The 16,436-nt window shown below is 28.0% G+C and overlaps 1 protein-coding gene across 2 annotated transcripts; it reads left to right on the top strand.

Annotated features, from left to right (window-relative positions):
• The first annotated feature begins 684 nt into the window (after window positions 1-684).
• On the top strand, window positions 685-3,790 carry LOC114944813 (eukaryotic translation initiation factor 4E type 3). Of its 2 annotated transcripts, XM_029320860.2 has the most exons (6): window positions 685-885; window positions 1,839-1,959; window positions 2,599-2,706; window positions 2,974-3,096; window positions 3,269-3,368; window positions 3,438-3,790. In XM_029320860.2, the coding sequence occupies exons 1-6, from the start codon at window positions 689-691 to the stop codon at window positions 3,470-3,472; spliced, it is 684 nt and encodes a 227-aa protein (XP_029176693.2). In that variant the 5' UTR covers window positions 685-688; the 3' UTR covers window positions 3,473-3,790. The 2 variants fall into 2 exon arrangements, with proteins under 2 accessions (XP_029176693.2, XP_029176694.2); XM_029320861.2 differs by lacking the exon at window positions 2,599-2,706.
• The last annotated feature ends 12,646 nt before the right edge of the window (window positions 3,791-16,436 follow it).

Here is a 16,436-nt window from a genome sequence, read left to right as displayed (position 1 = left end):
AATATTGAAATATGATGTTTTAATACTATCTAACATATAATGATTCGTACATTGGGTCCTAAAACTTGGAAAAATTAATTATCGCTTTAATAAATTACTAAAGCTAATTAAAAAATGAAAGAGCGGGCTTCAAAAAATGAAAATACGTCCTTCAAATAATCCTCAGTTTGATAATAAAGAATATTGAAAAATAATGTGTTATTTCCTAACACACATAATGATTCGTACATTATTGGGTTCTAAAATTTTGAAAAATTAAATTGTCGCTGTAAATGGCTGAAACTAATTAAGAAATGAAAGAGCGATCTTTAAAATATGGGAATACGTCCTTTACATGGTCTTTGTGACTATAAAGCAGAAGACAAAAATTAACAAATCGGAGCACGAAACACTCGTAGCGTAGCTGCAGAGCAGAGCAGTGGAGCAATGGAGAATGGAGCATATTTTAATGTTTTCTGTTTATCTATCACTGAAATATATATATCTCATGGAAACTTATCTTTCTACAACGTTAACCTGCACCTTGCACCATGATCGTGCCTTGCACCAAGTATATTTGTGTCGACGCGCGCTTGCAATGATCAGATGATGGCGGGAAAACCACTAGAGTTCGAGAGCCAATCAAAAATGGTTCGGAGTTGGCGCATCTCTGATCACAGGTCTACTTGTGAGTTGCGGCGGCGATCACATGATTTTGACGTTACAGCGCTGCTGCATCGTCGTTTCGAACATGGCCGCGGCAGAATGCGAAACGAAGGAGAGCAACTCTCTTTCGGTGGACCTGTTGAAGACACCGGTCTTGTCCGATGAGACCGTCAGCGCGATCGAAAAACAGGAAGGCTCCGGCATTCCGTTGCAGACTTCGTGGACTTTCTGGCTCGATAAGTAAGAGAGAACATCGATCTTTTCTCGTATAACCTTCTCTTGCGCGACGCTCTTTCGTCAGGGCATACCTACAGAAATATATACATCTCGATTTTATCACTCTTATTGTTGTCAAACATCACGACACAAATATTTCGCGATAAGTTCTATCAAATAATCCTTTTCAACTTTGATATCGATATCGGTTGCTGCTTTTCATCTCACTTTGTTTAAGTGCAGTATATTTTAATTCACATAATATATATATATATTTATATATATGATAAATTATATATTATATTTTCAGAACATTTCTCCCTGTAATACTTTTATCCTCCTAAATGATCTCATTAGGTGGTTGCCAAACAAAGAAATTTCTTTTTATATTATGATACATTTTGGTATAATATGTTGCTATTATTCTGCAACACATGCACATAAATGATTAATGTATTTAGTTATAAATAATTATATAAAATATTTCAGATAGGATTAATTGATGTTACAGAACTAGTGTACAAAATAAAATATTCATTCTCTTCTTTTGATTCTTATTTGTAAAAATTAAAGAAATTATTGCTTCCATAAAAGCAATATTGGAACGTCTAATATTAGATTTAGAAAAACTTTATATTTTAGATTTTATTTTTGATATAACGTTAAAATTTGAAAAAATATCAGCATTATTCTATAATTCATTTAAGTTGATACATTTCACTTTAATGAAGAATTTCTCAATCTGTCTCTAAATTATTGAATTCTTAAAAATTCATGTCTTAAAGTATTATCAGATTTAAATTAATTATTACCATATAAACATAGATTAGTTATTCTAAACAAAAAAACAACATATATCAAAGTTGATATATTAAATATAGGTGATATATTAAATTAGTATAATATAAATGTAAATACATGTTTCAAAATTCATTGAAACTGGCTAAATATTTTTAATGTAAAAAACTTTTTAATAGAGCTATCCCTGGAACAACCGCTGAAGAATACAAAGCCAACTTGCAGAAAATCTATACTGTAAATACTGTGCAAAATTTCTGGGCAGTCTTCAATAATATACCAAATGCTGGAGATATGCAGGTATAATGATAAACTTTTTTGAAAAAATAAGTTTATTAGCGTAACATATTTTATTTTAATTATAACTCATTTTATTAATTATTGAGGAATAGAAAGAGACTTGTTACATTGCAAAACAAGAATGCTGATTTAATTTGTTAAAAATAGTTTCATTGAATTTGCATATTATTTCTTTACAACAAATTCTTTAACTTTATTAATGAAAAAATGGAATCAGTTTTCAGCAATATCATCATTTCTTTGCAATAGTAAAATATTTTTGTACCATAAATTATTTTATTTGAATAACAAGTTCTAGAAATAGATATAATCTGCCAGATTTTATTAACAAAAAAGTTTGTAATATCAAATGATAAGTTACAATAACAAATTTTGATCACTTTTATATTGAATATGCAGTAATAGTGACAGTTTTATTATTGCTATATATATATAACGAAATTCTTCATTATTTCTTTTATTCTACATTGTTTGCTGAAGTAGGAAAAATTATTACAACTTATTTATAATTGATATTAATTATATATATTATTGCTTATTTATGCTATGCTATTTAATATTTTATTCTAATATATTGTTTACTTATTTGTTATTGTTATTTATATTTTACTATAAGTTATTTAAATTTTTTGTTGTCAGGTTAGATACAGTTACCACTTAATGAGAGATGAGAGATATCCTTTATGGGAAGATAAACTGAATCAAAAGGGTGGGACCTGGAGATTAAAGTGCCATAAATGCGATACTGTAAATATCCTATATTTATGTTGACATTGATTTTTTGATTTCTTTTGACAATATATTGCTAAGTTTTAATATATATGGGGACTTCTTGATTTATGTTAAGTTACATTATTTATATAGTTTTATTTAACATGTTATTTTGTACTTATTTCAAAGTTTTATATAGATAATTGATATTATTATTATTATTATTATTTCTTAACTTGTATAGATAATCAACTTCTTGCTTTTGTTGCATAACATCTAACTTACATTTCCGATGTTTTTCAGGAACGTGTGTGGAAAGAAGTGGTGCTTGCAGCTATTGGAGAACAGTTTACTACACATGTAGCACAAGATGATGAAGTCTGCGGAGTGACTGTATCTATACGTGATAGGGAAGATCTTATTCAAGTAAGTATATTGTAAATTAATAAGTAGACAACAATGTTCAAGTAAGTATGTATGTATGTATGTATGTATGTATGTATATATATATGTATGTATGTATGTATGTATGTATGTATGTATGTATGTATGTATGTATGTATAATTAGATGAAATTAAAGTTGTATTATGATTTCAGATTTGGAACATTAATGCTGCCTTGCAATCAAAAGCTACGGTCCTAAAGAAAGTTCACTTCCTATTGCCTGAGGTTAATTTCCTGGGAGAATTTTATAAAGGTAAGTCTTGTTAATAAAAGTAACTCTTTCTTTTTAGAAAGATGCAAATTAGCATTGTTTATGTTTTAGAACATCAATCTAATCATGCTTATGGGAGACGTTAAATATACAGTGATATTATGGTGAAAGAAAAATATGAATTGTTAAATATTTTAAAATTTGATAATAATATGAAAATGTGTGATGTATAAATAATATTCGTATTATGTATTATGATAATACGAAAAAAATTTCCTCTAGAAAAAAAAATTCGGAGCACAATGTGTGAACACATCATTAAAGAATGAGCTGTCATGATTTTTAAAAGTTTGTTACTTGTTTAACACGTTCAGTGCGTTGTTTATATCAAACTCGATATATTTTAGAAGCGAATAGCTGTTATAAACGTTTTACAAACGCAAAATATATTTTTATATTTACAACCTACGTATCTATTTATTTCTCATGGTAATATGCTTTTAAGCGAGCGTGCATATATTTTTAAATGATCATGACATATACACGATTTCACATCTTCATAATTATTAATGCTGTTCACCATAACGAAACACTGATTGATTGTCGATTAAATCAAGTAGAATGTTTACTGAATTTTTGGGCACCAATTTTTGTGCGTAATTTATTAAGCGATTAACTACACACCTACATAAGAAAGCGATTTATGTAGAGAGAAGGAGTCTGGCGCCTACCACATGTTGTGTTTATTAATTGCAATTTATTCAATCCACCTTCGAAAATTTATCAATGACACATCAAAGGTAGTATTAAAATTCTTCAGAAAATAATGCGAAATCGTGTAGCAAAAAAGACGATTCCGCGCGTCTGTTATCGTGCATAGAAAATAAACATTGACCCTGAATTTTATTAAGATCCGGGAAGTATTCGAAAGCGTCTCTTATCTCCGTGATTTCGGATGTAAATGCAAATAGGGTACATCCTCGCGTTATTCAGTAATTCCGTAATTCGAGAGATAATGACGGTGAATATAAATTATAAATTCTTTTCTCTTAATAAAAATAACGCTTGTTTAAATATTTTTGTAAAGATTGATAATATAAATTTCTCTATAAAATTATATGAAGAAATAAGATTTTATTTTAATTAACAATTGCAAAAATAATTTTTTTTCTTGCGTAGTAGAATAGAGAAATTGGCTGGATTTTGATTGTTGCGAATTAAATTTGCATGATAAATGTCCGAGATGTTTTTGACCGTCAATCATAAAATAATTAATACGATCAAGAAATTTCTTTGAGTACTTCGAAAAATTAATTTAAATGTCTAATCAATCTTCGTTTAAAGCCGGTAACATTGTCCGACTACTAGACGCCGAGTTAACATTTTACTACTCGCATTTATATTGACATCAACAGAAGGATTTTTCGAAGATATAAAAATCCAAATTTATTCAAACACTCGATACCTATTAGATTAATTTTAAATCACGTTTAAATTATGTATACCGATTTGCATTTTTCGTTTAAATCGACCAGATGCGAGAAAACGTCATTATTGAAATTCGATTATTCACACTATTAATTACTTTTCTGATAATTAATAGAGAGAAAGAGAGAGAGAGAGAGAGAGAGAGAGAGAGAGAGAGAGAGAGAGAGAGAGAGAGAGAGAGAGAGAGAATACACACGTTACGAACACATCATTTTTTTCAAGATAGAATGGCTTAGATACAAGTAAATGCGTATTAGTTAAAATTAAAAAATTACATTCAAAATTAAAATTTTTGATTAAATTAAATAACAAAATTAACTTTTTAAATAATAAATTTAAATTGAATTTGTAATTTGTCACTTGTCAGAAACGATATTTTTAAAAAAAAATTTTATTTGTCTTATTGTTTTCTCTACAACATTATATATTTTTGTTAATTTGTTAAATAATGGTAGTTTTATAAAATAGAAAGTTCGGCCGTAAATAGAAGCTCACGGAAAAAAATTAGTCACCATAGCTAAATTTTAGCTGTCCCTATTACAATCCAAAATTTAGTGGTGTTATCATATTATCGCCTTAATATTTTTTATAGCTTAAGAATTTTCCGTTAAACTATAGCTAAAAATATTAATTATTATACCTAAATTTTATCTATGGTAAAAAATATTTTTAACTATAATTTAACGAAAAATTCTATAACTATAAAAATATTAGCTACCAGCTAAAATTTAGGCATGATAATTAAATTTTATGTATAACATAAGAACAGCTTATTGAGACAGTAAGTTTAGCTATAGTTGTTCATTTTGTGTTTCCATGCTTCTTCTCTTCTCTTGAACTAAAAAAATATTGATTTACGTTTCAAAGTTGCTGAATTACGGGTTTGGATGATGTATCACTATATACGCAAAACAGAACTTCCGAGATGAAGAGAAAAAATATTTAGAATGAAAAAAAATATTTATCGATCACGATTAGCTACAAGTCCTCTTTCCCGATATATATATATGCATCCGTACGAATAAATCATGGCATCTCGGCCTTGCATACGGCCTTGCCATATGGGAGACACGTGTATACGAGTGTGAATATGAACATTAGCGATGTCGTGGATGCCTCCCAAGAAAGATGACACCAATACGGAGTCTTATTACTCTGATGTGTAAAAGTTTCTCTCGCATCTGAGTCATTGTCGACAATTACTTACCTCTAATTAGCAACTAGACATTTTCATGAGAATCGTGATACTCTCATAATCGATTCATCGGTAATTTAATTCCTTCGTTTCTTACCAGCGAGAGGGAATTATTAAAGAATCTTCCTCATAAATTTAAACCTAATTAAACTGCATAAACTTTATACTAATCAAATGTTTTTATAATTACATTGTACATTGAAAAAAAAATTGTTAACTTGACTAAATCCTTCAACTAAATTACTATGTTGTTAATTGAACATTTGTAAGTATTTAAGTTAAATACACGTTTTGTTAGATTTAATATAGTATATTTAAATATTTCTGTATATGTTCAATTAACAAAAGAGTATTTAGTTGAACGATTTAGTTAAGTTAACAATTTTTTTCAGTGCGTATACTTTTAAGAAATTATGAAATGATAAATTTATATCTTTTTTATGACTATATGACTTTTTCTCGGTGAAAATTTTAATTTTATATGCAATCTTAGCTTCGCAGAAAACGAACTAGACGTTTTCAAAATCGGTTGAGAATCGTGATATTTTCATAATCAATTCATTTGTAATTTAATTCCTTCGTTTCTTACCAACGAGCTATTGCTTCGAGAGAATCTTTCTCATAAATTTAAGTCTAATTAAACTGCATAAACTTGATATCATATATAATCAAATGTTTTTATAATTATACTGCACACTGAGAAAAAATTGTTAACTTGACTAAATCGTTCAATGAAATTACTATTTTATTAATTGAAGATACATATATAAGTATTTAAATCAAATACACGTTTTATTAGATTTAATATAGTATATTTAATTTAAATATTTTTATATGTTTAATTAACAAAATAGTATTTAATTGAATAATTTAGTTAAGTTAATTTTTTTTCAGTGTACTTTTAAGAAATAATGAAATAATAAATTCATCTTTGTTATGACTATATGAACAACTTTTTCTCTCGGTGAAAATTTTAATTTTATATACAATCTTAGCTTCGCGAAAAAGACAGAAGCAATTAAATATTTTCATGAGAATCGTGATACTCATAATTGATTCATTAGTAATTTTATTTGTTCGTTTCTTACCACCTATTGCTTCGAGAAAATCTTCCTCATAAATTTAAGCCTAATTAAACTGCATAAACTTGATACCATAATCAAATGTTTTTATAAATACACTGTACACTAAGAAAAAAATTATTAACTTGACTAAACCGTTCAATTAAATTACTATTTTATTATATTAATTGAACATATATAAGTATTTAAGTCAAATACACGTTTTGTTGGATATTTAATTCTATAGTATTTAGTTGAATAATTTATTCAAGTTAATTTTTTTTCAATATACTTTTAAGGAATAATGAAATGATAAATTTATCTGTGTTATAGCTATATATGAACGACTTTTTCTCTCGGTGAAAATTTTAATTTTATATGCAATTTTAGCTTCGCGAAAAAGACAGAAAAAATATAGAGATTATAAAAAATGTTTCTGTTTACCGAGCGATTTATCGTTTTATCGATTTATCTTCTCGTATCGGAGGGGAGAAATTAGAGAAGCGAAGGGATTAAGAATAAAATTTCTTCGGGTTATAACTTCGCTTTGGCATCAGACCAATCCAGCACGCGCCGCTCATTATAATTCAACTAACTGTCTGACCGGTACCGGTCCAGGATCCTCTCTAGCAAAACATCGGAGGATACGGGATTTCCTGATTGCGGAATGGCGCCGCGCCGCGGATACGACACTGTGTAGATTATATATGCATGTACGCATACATACTTGTATATTTGTATATATTATGACATCAGCAACAGTACTGTTACATACTTTCATGTTTAAAGAATTTATATCGGAATTTTTGTGCGCGATATGTCATTGAAAAGTCAAAGGCCTCGCGGAGCATTATTTTCAAAAATCTGCATTGATAAAAAGGGCTGTCCTCGTTTATTTATCGCATTCACGGAAAAAAAGAAAATTATCCATAGCTAAATTTTAGCTATCTCTATATTACAATCTGAAATTTTATTATCATTTCAGCTATGATAGCTAATATTTTTAGCTATAGCTACAGCTAAATTCTATAGCTAATATTTTTAGCTATAGAATTCTCCGTTATAGCTAATTGTAAAATATTAGTTATCATATCTAAATTTTAGCTATCGTAATTAATATTTTTAGCTATAGTTTAACGGAGAGCTTTATAGCTAAAAAATATCTTCTAGCTAAAATTTAGGTACGATAACTAAATTCCTTTTGTAATATAAGGACAGCTAAAATTAAGCTATAGTAGTTAATTTTTTTCCGTGATTTTTGTTTACCTATTGTGCATATGCATTACATAATGCTTATTTTCTAAAGAACCATGAAAATTTATTTTACATCAGGCCGTTTAAAAAAAAATGAGAATTTTAATTTAAAATATAAAAAAATATTAAAGTAAAAAAGAGATTTAATTGAGATTTAATAGATTAGTTTTATCTTTTTTTAAAGTAGAATTAGAGGCAGAAAATAAGTTAAATTTTAAATAATTTTTTTAACATTTAAAGCGATATTCCTCTATCTTAAATACAAATTTAATTTATTTTGTTTGTATTTTCTACAAATTCTGTTTATTCTCTCTTCTTTTGTTTGAATATGTATATTGTACAAAGAACTTGAACTTAAATCTATTTAATTAAGATAAATAATAAGATAAATGTACAGATTAAGGCAGATACGAACACAAAAACTTTAAAATTTCCAATGCTCTATACAAAATTAATAAGCAATAAATATGCATCGATGCACAATAAATTTATATTAAAATTTATTTTAAATATATATTTTGGAAACGTGATTCGCGAGTGTTTTATTCCTTTTGCTTTCATCACTGTATTTGTGGAATTTTTTAAGGGAAAAAATCTCATTATCATATTTTATTGTTTTGTTGTTTTTTTATGCAATATTTTTCTAGTTCATGCAATGATATATAGACATTATCAATTGTAATGATCAAAAAATTAATCTTGTGAAATCGCGCGTAAAATCCTGCAATTACGGATTTACGCGAGGAATTGAGCTTTTTTCTGAATCGCTCATAAATAATTTTTCTCCGTTTTGTAGAAGAACAATTAATATCAGTAGCTTCGCCGGGACTTAGCCTGCGTCGTGATTTATTCGACGATACTTAGGAACGGCCTTCAGAGGCCGAGCGATGTATTTTCGTGAATAAAATAAATGCGTTCACGACGGGATGCGCGAATTCTTACTTCATATTAGTCCCGCTCCTCCAAGAGGATGCACACTCACTCTCTTGCCTTCTATTAATAAATTATCTTTTCATTTCGACGTACCCATCTCGCGGGATTCCCTATCACGCTCTGCCAGCCATTAATCAGTCGTAACATTGTTCTCGTCACCAGAATCTGCATTCCTACACAACGACGACGACGACGACGACGAGTATGATGACAATGATGCCTCATAAAATCAGTCGTAATTTTGTAGGATTTTTAATATCTACAAATTACGATCATAATCACTGATCACTGACTATCCGGAACTCGCATGTTTTTTTTTCTTTTTTTTCTCGATGTTCTACTTATGTTTCCTCGTCAAAGCCAGCCGATAAGGTCCAACAATTTTCGGTTTGTTTTCGCAAAATTATAATGTAATTTGTAAAATATCAAGTATTGTAATAATACTGCATTTCCACAAAATGACCGTAGACAGTAAGTCCATTTCGATCATCATTATCATCGTTGTTGTCGATATGGTATACAATGACCCAGAAAATTACGCGAATGTCTGATCGATTCCCGCGTTCCAAGAAAGTAAGAAATCATCACGTTAATAAAAAATTAGTCACCATAACTAACTTTTAGCTATCCCTATATTACACATGAAATTTATTTATCATGTCTAAATTTTAGCTACGACAGCTAATATTTTTTAGCTATAGAATCTTCTGTTAAACTATAGCTAAACAATATTATCACAGCTAAAATTTAAGCATACAATAACTAAATTTCAGATTGTACAATAATATAGGCACAGCTAAAATTTAGCTATAATAGCTAAATTTTTTTCCGTGATGGTTATTTGAAGTAGAATTTCATCTGCTTTTTTTTTTATTTACAATTTGTGTCAATATACAGCGGCTTCATTCAGATTCAAGTATTTTGATCATAGCGATCAATTGCTGGAAGTGAGAGAAGCCCTGGAGATGCGTATCCGGATTATGTCAACCGGAACGCAGTTCTTTGCACGTGTTGCCTACGCCAACGCACAATGTTGAAATTTGTCCGATCTGAAAAAACGAATTGTCTACCTCTTATAGAGAAATATTGTGCATTTTCCTTCAATTTAAAATTTTTGATTTTGTTTAAATAGTTCTATCTCAAAGTACCATGTACCAATCTTATATAAAAATAGATTTTGGTAACATTAGTTAGTTTTTTTTTATAAGTTGCAGCTTATAATCTGCTGAACAAAAGGTACAAAGGTAAATAATAAACAATTACTGAGTTACAGCTAGTCAATAACTCGCAAAACCTTTCGTATTTGACTAGTTGTAAATCAATAATTGTCTGTTATTTAGCTTTGAGGCTATTATATTTTTTATTCAATAGATAAACCACAATATATGAGAAAACCAGCTGATTTTATCGAGATTTAATTTTATCTGGAATTTCATATAAAATAAATAAATTTATAAATTCAAAACCCCACACTAAATCCTTATATAAAATTGAATCTTAGTAAAATCTGCTGGTTTTCTCATATGCGTAGTTTTTTATTGACTGAGCAAAAAATATAATATGCTTGAAGTTAAATAATATAGATAATCACTTGATTTACAATCAGTTAAACTCAGCTTTTACGAGTTGTTTGACTCACTTTAAATTATAGCAATTATTCATTATTTATCTTTGCAACCATTACATTTTTTGTTCAACAAGTCATAAGCACAAGAGATAAGCTACAACATATGAAAAAAACCAACTAATTTAACGGAAATCCATTTTTACATAAAATTAGTGCAGGGTACTAGACTATGTTCATTTAAGTAAATGAATTATTTTTAAATTACCTAAATATTTTATATTGTTTAAAAAAACGAATAAGAAATATAGGAGTGAGATGGATGTATGCATATATTACTTTTTACTTTTACGTATCCTTATTGAGAACAATTTAACACAGCCGTGTATAATAATCGAGAAATTTATTTATAGTTATATAAATCTTTATTTTCGTATATAATGGGATAAATTATTTTGGTCTTCATAGATTTTACAAACTTCGCAATGAAAATCAGAAAGTGATTTTCCCTTTTTTTATTCGCTTCCGCTTTCTGGTCCTTCTGCATTCCGTTGCGATCGATGGATACGAGATTTATCGTTGCGCGAAACGATCAACACTGCGTATCGCGTGATATTATTCGAGATACATCCGACTCGGACATTGAGTTATTGCGGTTAAAGTTGAATGATGTAACTGCTGAGTGATGGTACAATCAGTTTGAATCAGACGTTGAAACTATAAGCATAATCGTGCCGAGTGTTCTTGATGCTATTCAACCAGGAAGAGAGATTCTAAGCGAGAAAAAATAAATGGAAAACGTAGAATAAAATTGCATTATACAAGATTTTATTTTTGATAAAATTAAATTGAAAGATTTCCGTATTTATTCGTGACAACAAAAAACGTGAAAATTATTATAACATTTTTTTCAATATTTGTCAGATATTAAGACTAAGTCTCACAAATCGTTACAATTATTTCAGTTCCAGATATTAAAAAATAAGTAACATACTTCGATATTTTATATATCTAATTTCGTTGCCAAGAAAAACGATGGATTCGGCAATTCGTTTCGATGTACTTCCGAAGGCGAGAAAGGTCTTGGTTCATGCATAAATTAACACGTTATTTAAATTTTAACAATATTTTAGAATACAACGCACAACACAAAATTGCAATAAATTTTTAATCTGTATTTATAATACAGGAATTATTAAATTGTACATTATTATTTATAATTTATAAGAAATACGCGCATTTGTCTTTATTATTTTATCAAATCTGTTTGAGTTAATTAAAATTTAATTAATAATAGACATTTTATATTGAAAAAAAACAAAATAAAATATAAGTCCAGGTCACATGTTAAAATAGATTCTATTTCATATTGTTCTGTAATCTACTGATTTTCTTTTTTTCTCTTTGTATAATTTTTATGAATTTCTCGTCATTCCTTAAGATTGCGATTCTTCCGCGATAGCACAGACAAATACACATGGTTATATATGTCCGTGTATTACGCGCTCGCGATGATGAAACGCAAATTTATTGGTACAGAATCGTACAGCTTCCGGTTACCACAAGTTGCGTCCGCTTTATGCGCGTTACAGAGGTAGAATCTGCACTGCATTATCAGAGAGCCTACGTGTGAAACATTTTTATGTAAGAACCCGTGGAAATCTTTCTATCGATCCTACCATTATGTAATTAATATAATTAAGCTGTCGGAAAGATGCTTTCACCTAACGTAGGACAGTATAAATCCGCGTTAAAACTATGCGAAATAAATCTGTATTTGGGAATTTGGGATTTTGACGCGTGTGACTAATTTAGAAATGTCTCTTGACCTGCATCATTAAATCTTTTAATTAACTACTTATTTACGGTTGTAATTATCATTGTAATTATTATTGTAATTTTTTCTCCACAATCTGTTGCATAAAAAGTTCTTGTAAAACTAGTGATATATTTAATACGTGCGAAATCTATGCATTGTATCTGCAATATATATCACTCTTATCAACAGACTCCAGAGATGTAATCTCAAATAAAATCGAAGAATTATGACAGATGAAAAAAAAATGTTATCTCAACGAATACATTGTGTCGTAACAAGATTAATTTATTTCGATCAAATTTCAATTAAACGGTATTCCCCAGCAACAGAAATTAACATAATATAAATTGTCAAAAGTTCTTGCAATTTTACGTGAAATCAAAGAATATGCGTTAAAGACGCGTTTGGCTCCAATTTGCAACTTTTTGCAAGCAAATAATTTTTATAATTGAATTGTAAACGATTTTAACAGAATTCTTTATGCTATCGATATTGATCTGTAAATATTATTCCATTTGCAGTTACATAATTTATAACTAATCAATAATTTTAAAATCGTCCCAATAAATAACATCTAAAATAATCAAATTTTTTTAAATTTTAATTCAACAACAATTCTCGTACGAATAATTATGAAAATGTTTTATGAAAAAAGTTTTTACAAATAATAATTATAATAATATAAAAAAAATCTTTTTTAATTAATTCTAAATTAATTTTGTTAAGAAACTTATTAAACATTTTATTTATTGTTTCTTATTAAGGGTATAATATTAGAAATTAAAGAAAAATATCTGGAATTTTATTCAAGCACAATTTGCTTGGAAAAAATTGCTTAAAAATTAAAATGTAAATGTGCTTGGAATTAAAAATTAAAATATTTTTATCATCTATTTTCTTATAATTAATTATAATTACTAAAAGCTCCTTATTTTTAATTATTTTAGATTATTAATTTTTTCAATAATATAAAATGCCTCGACATTTTTCTTGTGCAAAGTATTATATGTACTTTGTATACAGAAGAAATAATTTTCAATCGCAAGTTATTTGACGCTGCGGTAAATATAGATGAAGACTGCGCTTCACACATGCATTTAGATTGTGTCATTCTGTTTTCCAATTCAATTAGCTATGCGCGAACCGACCTCGATCTCGCTACATACGAGCGTCCTTTGAGTTTAACATCAAAGGCATGGAAGGATATCCATCACGATGATCTAAGAACACATTAATTTTTTTTGTAGAAGAATATTTAAAATGTGGTAATTGGGTGATTCCCAATTAATTAAGTTACACGATGAAGCGATGATAATTTCTGCATTAAATTATTACATTTAATTAACAATTTATTTTTTATTTCTTTTAGAAATTTTTTTATATACATTTCAACACTTTCAAGCTCTCGAACATGTTTTATATATATAGTACATACTTCGCGCATTTATTTAATTGCTCAGGATTTATCCTAGAGAATAATTAGTTACTGCCAATTCAATTCAATTCAATTCTAACTTCACATACGATACAGTGGTAACAATATACCATCATCAGTTTCTAGATAATTTAAATCTCACGATGATCACATCGCAAAGATAATCTCATTATCAATCAAATAATAACGTTACGTGTTAAAGTGAATTAATTTCATGTCTTATTGTTACATAATAAATGTATATTAGTCCGTCACATAAAATGCAAAATGTACAAAATACAAAGTGCCATACGCGACATAGCTTATTATTCTTTCTACAGAGTGACCACTTTGAATATTTCTATTATTAGTAGATCGAGACAGATGTTTTTGTGATCTTGCTTTGATATAGAGTTGATCTATATCTGACTTGTAAATATTCTTTGAATGGATCATATATTAATTTTTATCTTATATGCATATCTATTTTATCTATCTTCCAATAGAATCATCAAAAAATAATTATTAAAATGGCCATTAAAGTAAACAGATATGGAAATGGATTTATTAAGCATAATAGAAAAATAAGACAAAATCCACTAATCTATAACAATGTTCAAGCTCGTATGTAAACAAACACAATGATAACTTACTAAATATTATGAGGCCATGTAAAACGAGCAATAAAAAATTATTCTAAACTTGGAAAAATTTTAATTTAAAAAAATAACTAATTACAATATAAACTCTAATATTCTTAATTAAAGGTTTCAAACTATACTTAGTCTTCCTCAGTGCGCAATAAAAAAATAATAAAAAATAAAAAAAATTCTAATAAAGAGTCGCAATACAATAGTCAAAATAAATTAGATAATTATGTTAAAATTAAAAGGCGAAATACGTTAACAATAAATTGAAATAATTACAAATAGTTCAACGCGAAAAGTCCCAATTAGAAGCAAAAATCGAATTAAAATAATTTATCCGGCTAATCAATAAATTTTTTAATTATTAAAACCTCGGAGTGGCACTTAAACATTTGTCCAAACCAATCACTCATCGTTAGTCGGCGAAAGGCTATCAGTTTGGCAATGACCGTGTCCATCTCCTCCAAGTTATTTAATATTTGTTATTATAAAAATTGTTCCGAATAAATTAAGATGACAATGCCTTGTTGTTGAACTTAGTACTTGACTGATCATGTTAACGTATTTCGCCTTTTAATTTTGACATAATTATCTAATTTATTTTGATTATTGTATTGCGACTCTTTATTAGAATATTTTTTATTATTTTTTATTATTTTCTCATTGCGCACTGAGGAAGACTAAGTATAGTTTGAAACGTTTAATTAAGAATATTAGAGTTTATATTGTAATCAGTTTTCTTTTTTTTTTTTAAATTAAAATTTTTCCAAGTTTAAAATAATTTTTTATTGCTCGTTTCACATAGCCTCGTAATATTTAGTAAGTTATTAAGCATAATTTATAATAAAAAGATATCTTATTGCGCTTGTTGAATCTGTTTTTTTATTCATTAAAATTATGATTATAATATAAAGAATTTTATTTTAAAGTCAAATTCACTCTATTTTTATGGAATCATATAAATATTTTTTTTCTATCTTTTGATGAATATTAATGGCTAATATTTCTTTCATATATAAGATAAAGATTTAATTAATAAATTAATATTTTGAATACAATTTATTTATTATATTTAGATTCGTTGACTTCAAATTCATTTTGTGAATTGCAGAGAGATAATTATATTTCTTATTTGATTTTTAATAAGGATTGATTTATATTTCACTAATTATTTGCTATCAATTTGACATAATTAAGCTATTATTAAATAAAAAATGTCTGTCTTTCTAACAAAATATTGGTATTTGAAAGATATTTCCAAGATATTTATTTTGTATGCGCGACTTCTGAATGCCGTGTAAGATTTAAATTACTAATCTAGGAGATTATCATGAACGACACACGCGTTGTGGTAAAAGCAGATGCACATTCACACTGCATAACTGCACGTATAACAAATATGTTATCTTGATGCATGCACAAGGCTATTTGCAGAGCATCGTTTGAACGCGATGCGGTGTTTGCGTTCTCACGTTGGTCATCGCCACGGAAAAGCCTCATAGTTCTATTGTTCGATTTGTTACGCGTGAATTTTCCTGAGTTGTTCGCACATTCCGCAAATGTTCGCACCATGAAGTCACGTCGTGTAAAATTCGCCCAATCTCCAAAAGAGATTGGAAATAAATATAGTATTATTGAAAAAAGATTTTTTTTGTTAGAAATAAACCAGAAATTATTTATTAAAATTGTAGCAAGTATCATAACATTTTCTCAATTTAAAAATAAGATCTTACAT

Source organism: Nylanderia fulva, unplaced genomic scaffold, assembly GCF_048542155.1.
Source record: "Nylanderia fulva isolate GAGA-0341 unplaced genomic scaffold, ASM4854215v1 Scaffold13, whole genome shotgun sequence".
Lineage (NCBI taxonomy): Eukaryota > Metazoa > Arthropoda > Insecta > Hymenoptera > Formicidae > Nylanderia > Nylanderia fulva.
The sequence above is the reverse complement of the archived record's forward strand: the minus strand, read 5'-3'. Positions and strand labels throughout refer to the sequence as shown.

What these genes read in the sequence shown, in the direction of transcription:
- LOC114944813 (XM_029320860.2), top strand. Translation starts at nt 689, where the DNA reads ATGATTTTGACGTTACAGCGCTGCTGCATCGTCGTTTCGAACATGGCC. An exon ending in CAAATGCTGGAGATATGCAG is followed by an intron (nt 1,960 to 2,598) that starts GTATAATGATAA and finishes TTTTGTTGTCAG; the next exon opens with GTTAGATACAGTTACCACTT. An exon ending in ATAGGGAAGATCTTATTCAA is followed by an intron (nt 3,097 to 3,268) that starts GTAAGTATATTG and finishes TTATGATTTCAG; the next exon opens with ATTTGGAACATTAATGCTGC.